At 57.4% G+C, this 14104-nt stretch overlaps 1 protein-coding gene across 1 annotated transcript in view; it reads right to left on the minus strand.

Moving 5' to 3' along the window:
• The window catches only part of RADIL (Rap associating with DIL domain), a 73095-nt gene extending 67903 nt beyond the window's left edge, over positions 1 to 5192 (minus strand). The window contains exons 1-3 of the mRNA XM_047779452.1: positions 5114 to 5192; positions 1873 to 2041; positions 568 to 1166 (exon numbers count right to left, since the gene is read on the minus strand). Coding sequence (XP_047635408.1) covers positions 568 to 1102 — 535 coding nt within the window. The 5' untranslated portion in view covers positions 1103 to 1166; positions 1873 to 2041; positions 5114 to 5192. The remainder of the gene's footprint in view (positions 1 to 567; positions 1167 to 1872; positions 2042 to 5113) is intronic.
• Positions 5193 to 14104: the final 8912 nt, after the last annotated feature.

Here is a 14104-nt window from a genome sequence, read left to right on the forward strand (position 1 = left end):
GCCCGACATAAAGCAGTGGCCCACCGTCCCCCGGCCCGGGGCAGGGACTCAGAGCTGCCCACTGCTCCCGACAAGCCCCGGACGATAACCTGCCGCTTCTAGGCCAGGCCTCCCTCCAACACACAGCCTCCCGTGCCCCGGCCCCCACATGCCGGGACACCCCAAAGGCACCCGCTCCCCCATCAGCATTTCTCTGCTGGCCCCCGAGACGGCCCCGTGCCGTGGGCACCAAGGGACTTCCCACGAGGCACCTGCCGCCTGCTCGGGACCAGGTGCTCTCCGCAGCCAGCGACACGCTTGCCAGACACCCGGACAGTGATCCTCCACCAGAGGAGGACTCGCCCTATGCTGACGCTGCAGGACGACATCAGGAGCCGGGAACAACCCAGCAGGCGCCCTGCAGTGTAGACGCGCCGCAGTGCTGAGACCGCCCCGCGGCACGGGGAGCTGAAGTGCAGGTCCTCAAACACCGAGTCAGCAGCCGACCGTCCCCCAGACCAAACACGCCTTCCCGCGGCTTCCCAGGACGGACCCCGCGCCCCCGCCTCCACGGCGCCCCCGCCTCACCTGCCGTCACGGTGTCCACGTCCTTGGCCGCCAGCGCCTCCACGTCCGACCGCTTCCTCAGCTCAAACCTCCGGGACAAGCCTTCCCGGGGCTTCCACAACTCCTGGATCAGGAGGGGCTTCTCGTTGTCCCCGAACACGCGAACGCACGCGGCCTGCCACGGCCGCCCGGCGTCGCCGGCCTGGCCCACCACGTCGCACAGCACGTACTGTCCCGCGCGCTCGGGGCTCAGGGCGTAGCGCTCCAGGGCCTCCTTCACCAGCTCCTGCGCGCTGGACGTGCCGGTGGCCAGGACGCTCTTGTAGTGGGTGCCCGAGCACACGCTGTCTCCAAACACCTTCAGAACCCCGGGGGCCGAGAGCTGGGTCGAGAGCTCGGCAGGGTCATCACTGGCGCCCAGGCTGGAAAAGGTGGCGTCCAGGTCGCGGTACTTGTAGCTCAGCGTCCGGGACAGCACGCTGGACAGCAGCTGGCTCTGGCGCTTCAGCTTGCTCTTGGCAGGTGGGGACATGATGAAGTGGGTCCCATAAAACATGGTGGGCCCGTCTTCAGGGACGGGGACCGACGGCTCTGGCCAGCAGTAGGGAGAAGACGGCGTCCTGGGGAAAAAAACCAGAGGCGGGTCAGCGGCATCATCAGAGCAGCAGAGCAAGCGAGGCGTGAACAGACTTGACAGGCCGTCGAGGGGCCAGTGCCCCGACAGAAGCCACAGCCATAGCACATGGGCCGAGCCCTTCAGAGGACATAGCAGGTTGGAAAGGGCTGAAACGCCCATACTCAGAAGCACGGAGAGGCCCCCCGAAAAGTAAGACACGCTCGGTGGCAGGGATCCTGCTTCTGCAAAGCACGGGGCACGAGGCACGAGGCGGGCGCCGGCCAGGGAGGGCATGGGGCGCGCTTGCAGGCCCGAATCCCGGCGGGGTCGGCCCAGCCTCCTCGGAGGCAGCCCGCCCTCTGTCCCGCCACACCCGGAGAAAAGTCAGAAAGGATTCTGAGTACGAAAGGCCCCATCTCCCCAAACTCCATTCCCTCCCACGCCACAGCCTGCGCCACAGAAAATTCCTCACAACCGCGCTAAGGAACTAAGGAATCCCGCAAAGCAGCAGCCACAGAACAGAGAAGGAGGTCACCAGGCATTTAAAACACAAACCCCCCCAAAATGCTGCTCCTTGCTGACCGGGCCTGCCCAGGAGGAGCCACTGCCCTGAGATGGCAGCACTGGAATGGACACATGACCACAGGGGACACAAAAGGGCTCTTCCAGAAGCAGGGGAGGCATGGCCGGAATGCATGCGTTCCACCCACCATGTCCAGCCTGGCACGTGGGCCCTGGCCAGGCCGGAGAGGCAGTCTTGCTGGGGGAATCAGAAACCAGCTCTGGGACACCGCGGTGCGTCGATTCATGATTCTAGGGCCCGCAGTGCTCCGACGGCCGGGAGTTCCAAAGCGAGGGTTCCTCAGACGCCCCGAGGCCCTGTGGGAGCAGGAGGGCAGAGTCAAAGGAAGATGTCTCCGCTGCACAAGACATAAGGCTTCTCAGCCAAGCGGGTGGAGCCTGAAAACCGCCCTTCTCCCGACTCTGCACCCCACCTCCAGGCAGAGACCAAGGAAGCAAGGTCCACTTTCTAGAAGGTTCTGGAGACAGTGGCCCAGGTCCTGGTGGGACCAGCACTGGGCACCTGCCATGTGGCAACAGTCAGCACTAATTTCAGTTGCGGTCCTATCTTCCACTCTGACCCACTCATGGTCAGGGGCCCTGAGAGGGGCTGGGGGCAATGACAGGGACCACCCAGGGCAGGAGAGGTGACCAGGGCGCCCCCCAGAGACCAGGACCCACACTGACCCCAGGACCCAAACAGGGCAGCGTCCCAGCCTCTGACACTGGCACTGAGCTGGGCTCCTTCCCTCTGGCCACCCGGGCCTTGGTGGCCCCCTGAAGCCTCCCACCCCCGCCAGGGCTGCGGTGGACGAGGCCGGGCAGCAGACCCGCCCTTCCTCTCTTCCAGTATCAGCCACCGGGCCTCCCGGGAGGACCCTGAACCTTCAGAATGTGCCCAACAGCTTCACCACCAAAGACTGGGCTCAGGGCACTGTCTTCTGCCCGGAGGGTGGTGGGGCGGAGGGCCACTTCCTGTGCCCGCGGCCTAGCCCCTCGTTCACCACCGCGCGGGGCCTTGTACTTTCTGAAGAGTCAGCTTGCGTCCAGCAGCCACGTGTCCTGAACACAAGGACCACACGAGGGGCTCCGGCTGTGGCGAGTCTGGCTGTGGGGAGACCCTCCTTGGAAGGCTGTTTCTCCTCTGAGTGCGCGAGTCGCCCTGTCAGAGGCTAAGGAGCCCAGGGCTGGCTCTGGCTGCCCTAGGGCCTGTCGAGGGCCCCGAATGAACTTATGACACCACCACCTGGGACAGCCTTCACACGACAAGGCTTTGGGTCGCACACATCAGCAGCTTCAAACCCCCCGAGACTTCTGAAAGTTACACGACTCGCCTCCGAAACTTCCAGCATGTGCCTCTGGCCACCACACATTCCCAGTGGACGTGACCCCCTCCACAGACACTTGGCTCACGTCCAGCACAGCCCCCCCCCCCCCAGCATCTGGCTGTGGCAGCCAGGCGGCATCTGGCTCAGAAACCTCCACCATTGGAGACGATGCTCCAACGTGAATTCAAACACAAGCTGAAAATGGCAGAAACTGGGTCTCTGCAGTAGCCCCCTTCGCAGAAAAGTTACCAAGTACACACGGGGGTTTAAAAGGCCCGCAGGTGTAAGGGAGACGTGACGTGCCGTTCCGCGCCTAGGGGTGAATTCTTACAGGTTCCGTAAGGTCTGAAAGCTTAGACGATTCTGCTTTAATTAAAAGAGAAATAGAGAATGACCACACACCGCTGCTCGGTCCCCTCCCGGGGCCGTGGAAGGGAGCCCCCTCCCTCCTTTCCTGCAGCCTCCTGTGCTGGATCCCAGGGCAACGTCGGGAAAAGGGGCCAGAGCGTGTAGGAGAGACCGACTCATTCCCTTCCAGTAACTGCTCCTTAAGCCCCAAGAAGGCCCAGGAAACGCAGACCCTGATCTGTTTGATCGATTTTATCAGGAAGCTCTCTTCCCCTCCTGGTCATTCTGTGGCCATTTTCAGAGAGCAACCACGGACAGTGGCCAGCGGCTTGGGCGGGCCCTTCCGCCACCGTCACAGAAAGCAGAGTACGGCCTGTTTGTCCAAATGGGACAGATGCGTCCTTGCAGAGGGCGAGAGGAGAGCGAGAGTAGCCTGCTGAGCGGGGCAGGCTCTGCAAAACCAGATCTGTTTTTCTGGACACATGACCTGCCTTTTCCTCTTCTGCTCAGTTCTCTCCTCTTTCGCACAAATACCGGGGAAACACGGGCTCGAGGCGGTGGGCTGCAAGCTGCTGCTTCCCCTGGAGAATGTTTTCCTCTTGTTTGCAAGGAAGAGTCCAATTTCTGATGAAAACAAGCTCGAGTCACAGCAGCCAGGGCAGTGAGTGAGGTCAGTGTGGGGCTGAGCTAATGGGTGGAGGGACATGGCCGTTCCAACACTGCAACGTGGGATCCATTAGAATTTCCACCAGGGCAGGAGGGGACGAGAGTAGAGTCACGCAGGCTGGGCCTTACCCCCACCGGCCAAAACGCGCACTCGACAGCTCCAGCCAGAGCCGTGCTTTTAAACACAGATGTTATTTAATCAGACTTAATTCTGCCATGCTAGCCTCTTGACAGGGGGCTTTTTCTGCCAGTGGGATTAAGGACTGGCTCCTCTCTGGAATGCGGACCAGGCGGCCTGTGCCAATGGGAGACACCTGTAACTAACCAGAGGCACCTGTAATCACCAGCGGGCGGAGGACTTGGGAAATTCTTTTCAGCAATTCAGATTAACCAAACACTCGACCAGGTGCTGGGAGTTGCCAGGGCTGGGTGTGCAGAGCAGCCTGGGTCCCACGTACCCACTCTCTAATGGGAAATAAGGGAGTTTTCTGCGTGGGCCCCCTAGGATGCACTGTTTGCCAAGGGGCTGGAAATGGTACAGAAATAGCTGGGAGACAATGCTTTCAGCTGGCACGCGAGTGGGGAACAGCGCTGCCGTGTGAATAGGGAAACCAAGACAGGCTGTGGGCGGGGGGGATGTCACGCGGACCCCGGAGAGAGGGTACGGACTCCTGCGCCCTGTGCCCGCCTTGCAGACCCCCCTCCAAGAGAGCCGCCAGAGAAACTGAGGCCTGGGGGAACCCCGCCGTTGGGGGGCCCAGGCTCCGGGGGCCAAAGTGGGTAGTGGCCGGAGCTGACCCCCTGGAACCCCCATGTAGCCGGTCTGCGGGTTCCGCCCCCCGAGGCCTCGCCCGGGCCCCGAGAGCCGCCTGTTTCCATGACAACCGAACAAGCCTGGGCTGGGTGGCAAGAAAGATGCCCCGTGCGGGGCCAGCTGCCCCAGCGCGCGCCCCGCGGCCTCCCGGCCCGGCCAGCCTCCGCGCCCCGGGACCCCGGCCGCCACGGAGCGACCCCCGCCGCCGCCGCTCCTCGCGCACCCCGCACTCACCTCCAGCACAGCCCGCCGCCGCCGCCGCCGCCGCGTTCCGGCACGGCTCCCACACCCGCCGTTAGCTCGGGACTCGCGCGTGGCGCGCCTCCTGCCGGCAGACCAACGGCCGGGGCGGGCCCTCTTGGGGCGGGCCCGTGTGGGCGGGGCCAGTGGGAGGGCGTGGCCCGCGGCGAGAGGCGCGCGGGCTCCTCCTGCGCCCCCCCAACAGGTAGGGCGGGGCCTTTGGGGCGCGGGGCCTCCGAGGGACGTGCTGCAGGCCCAATGAGATGACACCTCGGATGAGCCCTCGAGGGAATGGAGCATCTGAGCAACAAGGCGGGACGAGAAGAGACAGTCTGGGCCCAGGGTGATCCGGCCGCCATCCAATGGACCGAAAGGAAGCCTGGAAGGGGCGTGGCCTAGGGGAGGGGCGGAGCCAGGGGATAGGGCGGAGCGCGGCACCACCTGCCAAGCAATTAATGGGTGTGGACTTGCCCTCCAAGGCAAGGAAGGAAGGGGCCTGTGCAGGAGGGGCGGGGCTCCCCAAGCTCCTGGGCCAAGTGCTGGCCTCGGGCAAGCAGTTTCTGTCCCACCTCCCATTCCCTTGGCTTTGAAGGCCAGGAAAAAGAGGAAGCTGGGTAAGGCAAGCGCTCATCGTTAGGGGGCGGTACAGAGCTGTGACTCCGATATATGAACGTTCGAAACATGGAAAGAGGACAAGGGTGGCAGCTTCCGTTTCCCTACATTCTGTCCCCCACCCACCAGCGTCTTAAATGACAAATCAGATCGTGGCACTCTTCTGCTTAAAAGGATGCAAAACGGGGCCAGGCCAGCTCCAGGGCTCTGGCCCAACCGCCCTTCTCGGGTAACTTGTTTGAAAAGAAGCTCGTGTCCTTCGAGCTCGCTTTGGCCCCAGTCCTCGGGCTGGAGTTTCATCTTGGAGAAGGGCTGTTCACAGCTCCCTTTGTACCGCGCTGCTCATGGGCTAGACCTGGGGGATTCACGTGGCCTCGGATATAAATTCGGATCTCGGGAGTGCACCTGCTTGTTGACAGCTATTGGGGTAACAAGTTTTATGGCGCTGACCCCCGAATGTGCAGTGGAGAAAGTGGGGAGGAGGGAACAGACATTCGTAGACCACATAATGTATACCAGACCCTCTGCTGGGGGCTTCATCATCTTATCTAAAGCTCACGTCAGGGAGTTCCCCTTATGGCGTAGGCTGGCAGCTGTAGCCTGGGAACCTCCATATGCGGCAGGTGTGGCCCTAAAAAGCAAAAATAAATAAATAAAATAAAGCTCACATCAGCTCCTGTGAGGCAGATGTCATTACACCCATTTTTCAGAGGGGAAAATAGAGCCTGAGAGAGGTCAAACTGCTAGAGGTAGAGCCAAGAATTGAGCCTGGGACTCTGTGATTTTTTTTTTCTTTTTGTCTTTTTGCCATTTCTCGGGCCGCTCCCAGGGCATATGGAGGTTCCCAGGCTAGGGGTCTAATCGGTGCTGTAGCCACCGGCCTACGCCAGAGCCACAGCAACGCGGGATCCGAGCCACGTCTGCGACCTACACCACAGCTCACGGCAACGCCGGATCGTTAACCCGCTGAGCAAGGGCTGGGATCGAACCCGCAACCTCATGGTTCCTAGTCGGATTCATTAACCACTGCACCACGACGGGAACTCCGGGCTCTTTGATTACATGGTATCCTTTTCAAGACTCTCCACATCCCCCACTCCTCATTCCCCACCCCCACCAAGAGGCAAAGGTGGAGCTGGAAGGAGAGCCTGGATTTCAACCTGTTTTCCTCCCACACCACGATCCTGTCCCAAATCCTTCAGCAGGGGTTGGCCAACTACCACCTGCGGGCCAAAGCGGAGCTGTTGTTTTCGTAAATAAAGTTTTCTTGGAACACAACCCCATCCATTTGGTTACATATTGTCTAAAACTGCTTTCATGCAACAGATTTTACAGCCCCAAAGCCTAAACTATTTACTCTCTGGGCAGTTACAGAACCACGTGCAGGCCCCTGCTCTTCTAGATGTTGTGATGCCAGCTACTGCCATTCCTCCCGGGTTTCACCCTTCTCCGTCTTTGCTCAGGCCCCTCGCTCTGCCTTCGGTCCCCTTTTCCCAACTGCATGCGTCTGCTCAGGCTGCCCTAACAGAGTAACACCGACTGGGGGCCTAAACAATGGAAATTTATTTTCTCACAGTTCTGGAGGCTGAAAGTCCGAGATCAAGGAGCCAGGAGAGCTGATTTCCTCTGAGGCTTCTCATCTTGGCGTGTAGACGGCCGGCTTCTCCCTGTGTCCTCACACACCCTTTGCTGTGTGTGTGTCTGTGTCCTCATCTCCTCTTATAAGGACACCAGTCAGACCGGATTAGGGTCCACGGTAATGACCTCATTTTCATTTAATCTCTTCCTTACAGGCGCCATCTCCAAATACCGTCCCATTCTGAGATGCTGGGGGCGAGAGCGTCACCACATGGCTTTGAAGGGAACCCAGCTGAAGCTCTGGCCCCCAGCATCTCAGAAGGCTGCCACCTTCCTCTCATTAAAACCCAACCCCGCTATCATCTCCTGACCATTCTCCTGACCCAGGGGTCCTTCTCCGTCTCATAACCTGTCTTATTTAATTCATAATTTGGAGTGCCCAGTGTGGCCTTTATCACTATGTATTTGTGTATTTAACACACACTAGGATTTGAGTTCTGTGAAGGCAGGTGCCTCATCTGTCTTCTTTACTGCTTACTTGGCACAGAATAGGGGCTCCATAAATATTTGTTATACGAATACACAAAAGCATGAATGGATTTCCACCCATCTCAACCTCTCACTCCCTGCCTCAACTGGAAGCTTCTCAAGGGCATGTACTGCATCTTATTTATCTTTTATTCCTGAACCTAGCCGGTGGTCGCAAAACAACTTTTTCAACTGTGAGGTTAAATCTGTTTGTAAAACTATGGGACAAAAACAAATGTTGATATGCCCCGCTGTGGCCAGCAGAGGGCAGCAGAGACCTGAGACTCAGTGTGGAGGGGGGCCGTGGGTGACCCACCATCCCAAAGAAAAAGCATCTGGTTAAGGTCAAAGGGAAGTTCCCACCGGATGGCGGGTCTAGAGGGAAGGGAAGGTGGCAGCAGGCACAGGGAGGACGTCGGATCCTAGTCTTTCCTTCAGAGAGGGTTACAGCCCCATCCCTAGAAAGGGGGTGGTGCCAGGTGCAAAGAAATGGTTTAATGCTCAGATTCCATTCCTGACGAGCTCAGCACAACCCATAATAGCAGTGCTTCTGGTCTAGTCCCCCCCCCCTGTAGTCTCAGCCCCAAATTCTGCATTGTTATATCTCTTCCCACCTTGTATGATGAGCAACTATCAGCGGACAATTAGCACCTCCTGGCCCTGATAATACAGAGGGTGCCAGGACTTCAGAGTTGAGGAATTCGGGCAAAGCTTTATTGGGGCTCCTGCTGCAAGCAGGAGAGAAGGAAAACAAGCAACAGGTGCCCCTGCTTGCTCCCTGAGCCCAGCGGTGAGCTGGTTCCCTAAAGAGGGTGAGGATGGGGCTGGATCAGTGGGTCGGGCCAGAGGGGTGGCTTAGGGGGTCTGCCCACCCCTTATGGTGGTGTGCAGTGAGCATGTGCAGGACCTTGCGTTTGCACCCAGCCCCTCAGAAGTGACAGTTGGCTTGGGGCCTTTTTGTATCTTATGGCACATAATTGCCCCCAACTGCACATGCCTCAAGTTATATTTAGTCCCTTATAGTTTCTTTGTATTTTCAGGCTCAAGGAGGTACAGGCACCACAGCAAAGGGTCCCAGGTCCCAGCCTAGCTCAGTACCAGGTGCCAGGACTATAGAGTAACATACGGACTACCAGGACTAGAGTAACATCTGGGGTACCACAGAGTAATGTATGGAGTAACAGAACTATCAGCTGCTATAAGGGGTACCAGAGCTACAGAGTAATATACAGGATGCCAGGACCACAGAGATGTGCCATTTGCTATTACTCAGTCTGAAGAGTATATTCAGTGGTCTCCGACGTAGGTATCCCAGAGGCATTTGAGGCTGGGTATCTGTAGCTCAGGTGCGCTATTTAATTGGGAAATACAAAGTCATTAACATGGGAGTTCCCATCGTGGCTCAGCAGTTAGTGAAGCCGACTAGCATCCATGAGGTTGCGGGTTCGAGCCCTGGCCTCGATCAGTGGGTTAAGGATCTGGCGTTGCCGTGAGCTGGGGTGTAGGTCACAGACGCAGTTCTGATCCCGCGTTGCTGTGGCTGGGGTGGAGGCTGGCAGCTACAGCTCCCATTTGACCCTTCACCTGGGAAGTTCCATATGCGGTGGGTGTGGCCCTAAAAAGCAAAATAAATAAAGTCATTAACACGTAGCCAGGCAATGAAGGCAAGGACGTAAAACAAATAAATACCATTAAACTAGCTCGTGTCAAGTCACTGGACCTGTGAGTGCTGCGTCTGCTGTAAAGAGCCTTGAATCCCATTTACTCAGCTGTCAAAGATTTCAGGCTGGCTGGGACTCCAGAAATCATCTACCCCAGTGACCTAAACCATTCGTGAGCGAAGCCTCTGGAAATTCTCGTGTTCTTGGGACCCGGAATACGCTGAAATGTTATCTTTCCATTCATGTAGGAATGAGGATTCACTGGATAAACACAAAATCACACACGTGAGCCCTTGGGGCCTCAAGAAAACACACTGCTGAAGAACCAAATATGCTTGGCTGGGTCTGACATTTCTATTAATTTTTTAATTGTTCATTTGGCTTGTTATCTGCAAGCATGTTTTAAGAAGGTGCCCTTTGGTTTATGATGTATGGGTGAAAAATCATTAAGACCGAGAAAAACACCCTATGTTAACTTTTTAAAAACCTGATCATTCCCATCGTGGTGCAGTGGTTAATGAATCCGACTAGGAACCGTGAGGTTGCAGGTTCGATCCCTGGCCTTGCTCCGTGGGTTAAGGATCTGGTGTTGCCGTGAGCTGAGGTGTGGGTCGCAGACGCGGCTCGGATCCCGCGTGGCTGTGGCTCTGGCGTAGGCCGGTGGCTACAACTCCGATTAGACCCCTAGCCTGGGAACCTCCACGTGCCGCAGGAGCCGCTCAAGAAAAGGCAAAAAGACAAACAAACAAAACAGATCACTGAGAACAAGTGGCCATTTTTCCAGTATGGGGTGAAAGAGCTTGGTCCAGCTGGAGGACTTGTTTCCTAGACCCAAGGAAAGGAACGTGTGGGAGCCCCTAATTTAATCCCCCGTCTGCGCTGAGGTGGAACAGAAGCCAAGAGAGGCTAAGGGCTTTGTCCAAGATCACAGAATGTCATTAACGTCGGATTATTTCTCCCTCGTAAAATCACATTCAAAAAGATGTGCAGGAGTTCCCGTCGTGGCGCAGTGGTTAACGAATCTGACTAGGAACCATGAGGTTGCAGGTTCGGTTCCTGCCCTTGCTCAGTGGGTGAACGATCCGGCGTTGCCGTGAGCTGTGGTGTAGGTTGCAGACGCGGCTCGGATCCCGCGTTGCTGTGGCTCTGGCGTAGGCCGGTGGCTACAGCTCCGATTCGACCCCCAGCCTGGGAACCTCCATATGCCGCGGGAGCGGCCCAAGAAATAGCAACAACAACAACAACAACAACAAAAAGACAAAAGACAAAAAAAAAAAAAAAGATGTGCACACAGGACCGGCAGGGACCATTCACAGGATAATTTCTGGGAGCCGGAATCTGCGGCAGCCGGCGACTTGCAAAGACGGCCACGTCCACAGACGGCCATCAGTGTCCGTTCGGTCCCGCACGGACTCTCCTCAAGCAGGGGGGTAAGGAGGAGGTTTCCACCCCCTGCCCTTGGTCTTGGGAGGACCTCTAGGGTTTGTGCCATAACAGAACATGGCAGAAGCAATGATGCGCATTTCCAAAGCTGGGTCATAAAAGACATCCCGTCTCCAGCCTCTTTCCTGGTCTCGGGACCCGGCTGTCACGTTGCAAGGAAGCCCCGACCACATGAGGACGTCGCTCATGGGTGGGTGTGACGCGTGTCTTTCCTTCGGATGTTCTGACATCTGGGACCATCTTGACTCTGGGGAGACCGCCCCTCCCACCACAGGAGAGACGGTAAGCAGTTCCCAGAGGCAGTAAACCACTGACCTGTGAGCACGCCTTTCCTATGCAAACCAAGCCACCTGGAGACCACCCCTCCTGCCCTCCTCTCTCGGGCTCTTAGACCCCAGGCCGATATTTCCTGTCCTCATCACCCCAGGGACAAGGAGCACACAGCAAGGGACAGCCCCTCCTCCAGAGCCCACTGAAATGATTCAAACTGGCCAACAGCAAGACTGCTTATCCTGCCCCCTCCATTCCTTCTCAGGGGAACCACAATAAGGGCTCTGACCCATATTCTGCCCCCTCCTCTGCCTCCTGACCCACCCTGGTGCTTCCCCGGGTGCCCCTGCCTGGCATCAGGCCCCTCCTCTCGGGGTCTGCCGGCCTCACAAGACCCAGATGTTAATCACATCCACAATTTAAAGCAGGGCGTCTGGCCAGCCTCCCCAGGGAAGGCCACAGCCAGCTGCCAGCATCACCCACCAGACACGCGCATGAACACGCTTCAGGTGGCTCTCCCCTCCAGCTGAGGCCCCGATTCTAAATTCCTGACCGACGGAAGCCATGAGAGACACGGGTGGTTACCGTTGTTTTAAGACTCCGTATTTTAGGATAATTTATTACACAGCAATACACAGCTAATAACAGGGTTTTAACGTTACGTGTCTAAATATTCCAAGTTTCCCACAATGAACAGTGACGGCTTTTATAAAAAGATGGGACCAAGGTTATTTTGAAAAAGAAAACACTGGGCAGGCGTGAGGCATCTTGAATTTTTGCTTTATTTACGGTTTCTGTTCCACCAGAGACAATGATATTCACCAGCAGGATGCTTCTTCTGAAGTCAAATGTGTATCAAATACTGTGTTAATACAAAATGGCAATTTCACACAGAAAGGGTCCAATACCAGCAGGACAGTTTTTAAAAGGCATGCCACAAAAGCCAACCTCAAACAGTGTAGACAACCTCAGGTCTAAAAAAGTGGGTAGGACAGATCATCAGAGCTCCTGTTCTCCCGCCCCGCCCCGCAAGGCCTTAACAAGCAGCAGGAGCTGTATCTGCGCAGGTGTGGACAGATGCCTCGGGACACCTGGCGGCATAAACAGGCTTGGCAGAGGGGGTTTGTTCTACAGAGTCAGAGCTTAAAATTCAAATTGTTTACTCTTCCCAAACTGGGTCTGCTCCGTGCTGGAGTGGATTCGCTCTCTCCCTCCTGCCTTCCCAGCCCTGCCTGAACTAATGCTGACATGTCCGGGCAGGTAGCCCACCCCACGGCTCTACAAGCATCCAGCTCCAAGGCCCCCCCCCCGCCCCCCCACCGCCAGCACATGAGACTATGACCAGGACGAGGGACCCCAAACCCTGGCCTTGGATTCCTCTCAGTGGGGTCAGGGTTCTGAGTAACCAGATCCTCAGAAGCTCCTAATTTCTTTCCCCCTTAACTGTCCCCATATGGCCCCGGGGCACCTAGGCTCCCAAAGTATGGCACCCTACAGACCCCCGCCAGATGTGGCCAACAGATGCTAAGCACCTGGTAGCGACACCCCTGGCTCTCCCGGAAAGCCACCAGGAGCAGTTCCCAGAACCAAGGCTTCAGACCCACCTGTGGGTCATGACATCAGATTAGGGGTGGAAAACAGCAGCTTGAAAAATGACACAGGACAGAAGAGGGTAAGATGGGACGGAGGGAGACAGGGAGGAAACACCAGGGCCCCACACAAAGTTCTGTCTCAGGGATGGCGTTATACACAGGAATCACGGGGTAAAATGGATTTCTCATGAAGGGCATTCCAGAAGGTCTGGAAGACAGATGGAAATAAACAGAGGACAAAAAAAGAAGGAGGACAGCTGACCTGTGCCACCTGCAGCCTGACCCCACACGATGGAACCGGCAGATCCTGGGAAGAAGTCACCCTCCCAATAAGCAGGTGGAATGGGGCACCTCCCCTCCTAACGCCACGACAAGGGTAAGCATGGGTGAGAAAGCCCATGAGAGCAGTTGCTTCTCTCTGCATGGACCCATCATCCTCGAAAATATATATAATTGCCTTTCTATGGTGGGTACTGTCTGCGTGGAGGCAGGCGCCGAAGGAGATGGGCACGCCCGCGCCTCCCTCCTTTGACCTCTCCAGGTTCAGGCAACACTGGCGGGGTTCGGGAACTGACCGCCAGCTCAGGAGCAACCAGGCCCCGGAAAGCTGTTGCAGAACAGCCTTCATCTGCTGCTCCCAGAAGAGGAAGAACCACAGCCTGGACGGCGGGCCCTGCCCTGCTGGACTGCCTTGGGCAAGCCACTTAACCTCTCTGAGCAGCTTCAGTCTCCCCCTGGCCACATGCAAATCGTGATGTGCCCTCGCCAGGTTTTGCAGAGAGACGACGTGTTTTAAGGACGTGGGGGACCATGAGCACGTGTGCGTGACTGTGTGCATTTCACCTGCTCATTAGGAAGACGGGGCGGGACACAAAACCGTCCATGGCGGGGGCGGGGGGAGGCTGCAGCCCACGGATAACCCAGCTTCCAGAACATGTTAAGCTCTGATTGGCAGCCTTGGCCCATTTCCGTGGTGGGGGTGGATATTCCTACTGGAGAATCTCACACTGGCCATGGCTTACGGACTTCCAACTGCCTGAATACTTAACGACCGGTCTCCGGGGCATCAGATGCACGTCAAACACACTGGTACCCTCCCTGACTCCCCGCCTTCCACCAGCGGTTGGCACCTCAGCCGGGCGGGGGTCTGCGCCCTCCCCCCCAGCTCCCCCTCCACAACCTGCCTCCCTCTTGGGCTGCCAATCCCAATCAGACACACGCTCCCCTCAACAGCTCACGCCTCGTGCTGGGTTCCACATCTTCCAGCGGATCCAGCTGTCTGGCAGTGCCCAGGCAGCAGG

This window comes from Phacochoerus africanus, chromosome 5 (genome assembly GCF_016906955.1).
Source record: "Phacochoerus africanus isolate WHEZ1 chromosome 5, ROS_Pafr_v1, whole genome shotgun sequence".
Taxonomy (NCBI): domain Eukaryota; kingdom Metazoa; phylum Chordata; class Mammalia; order Artiodactyla; family Suidae; genus Phacochoerus; species Phacochoerus africanus.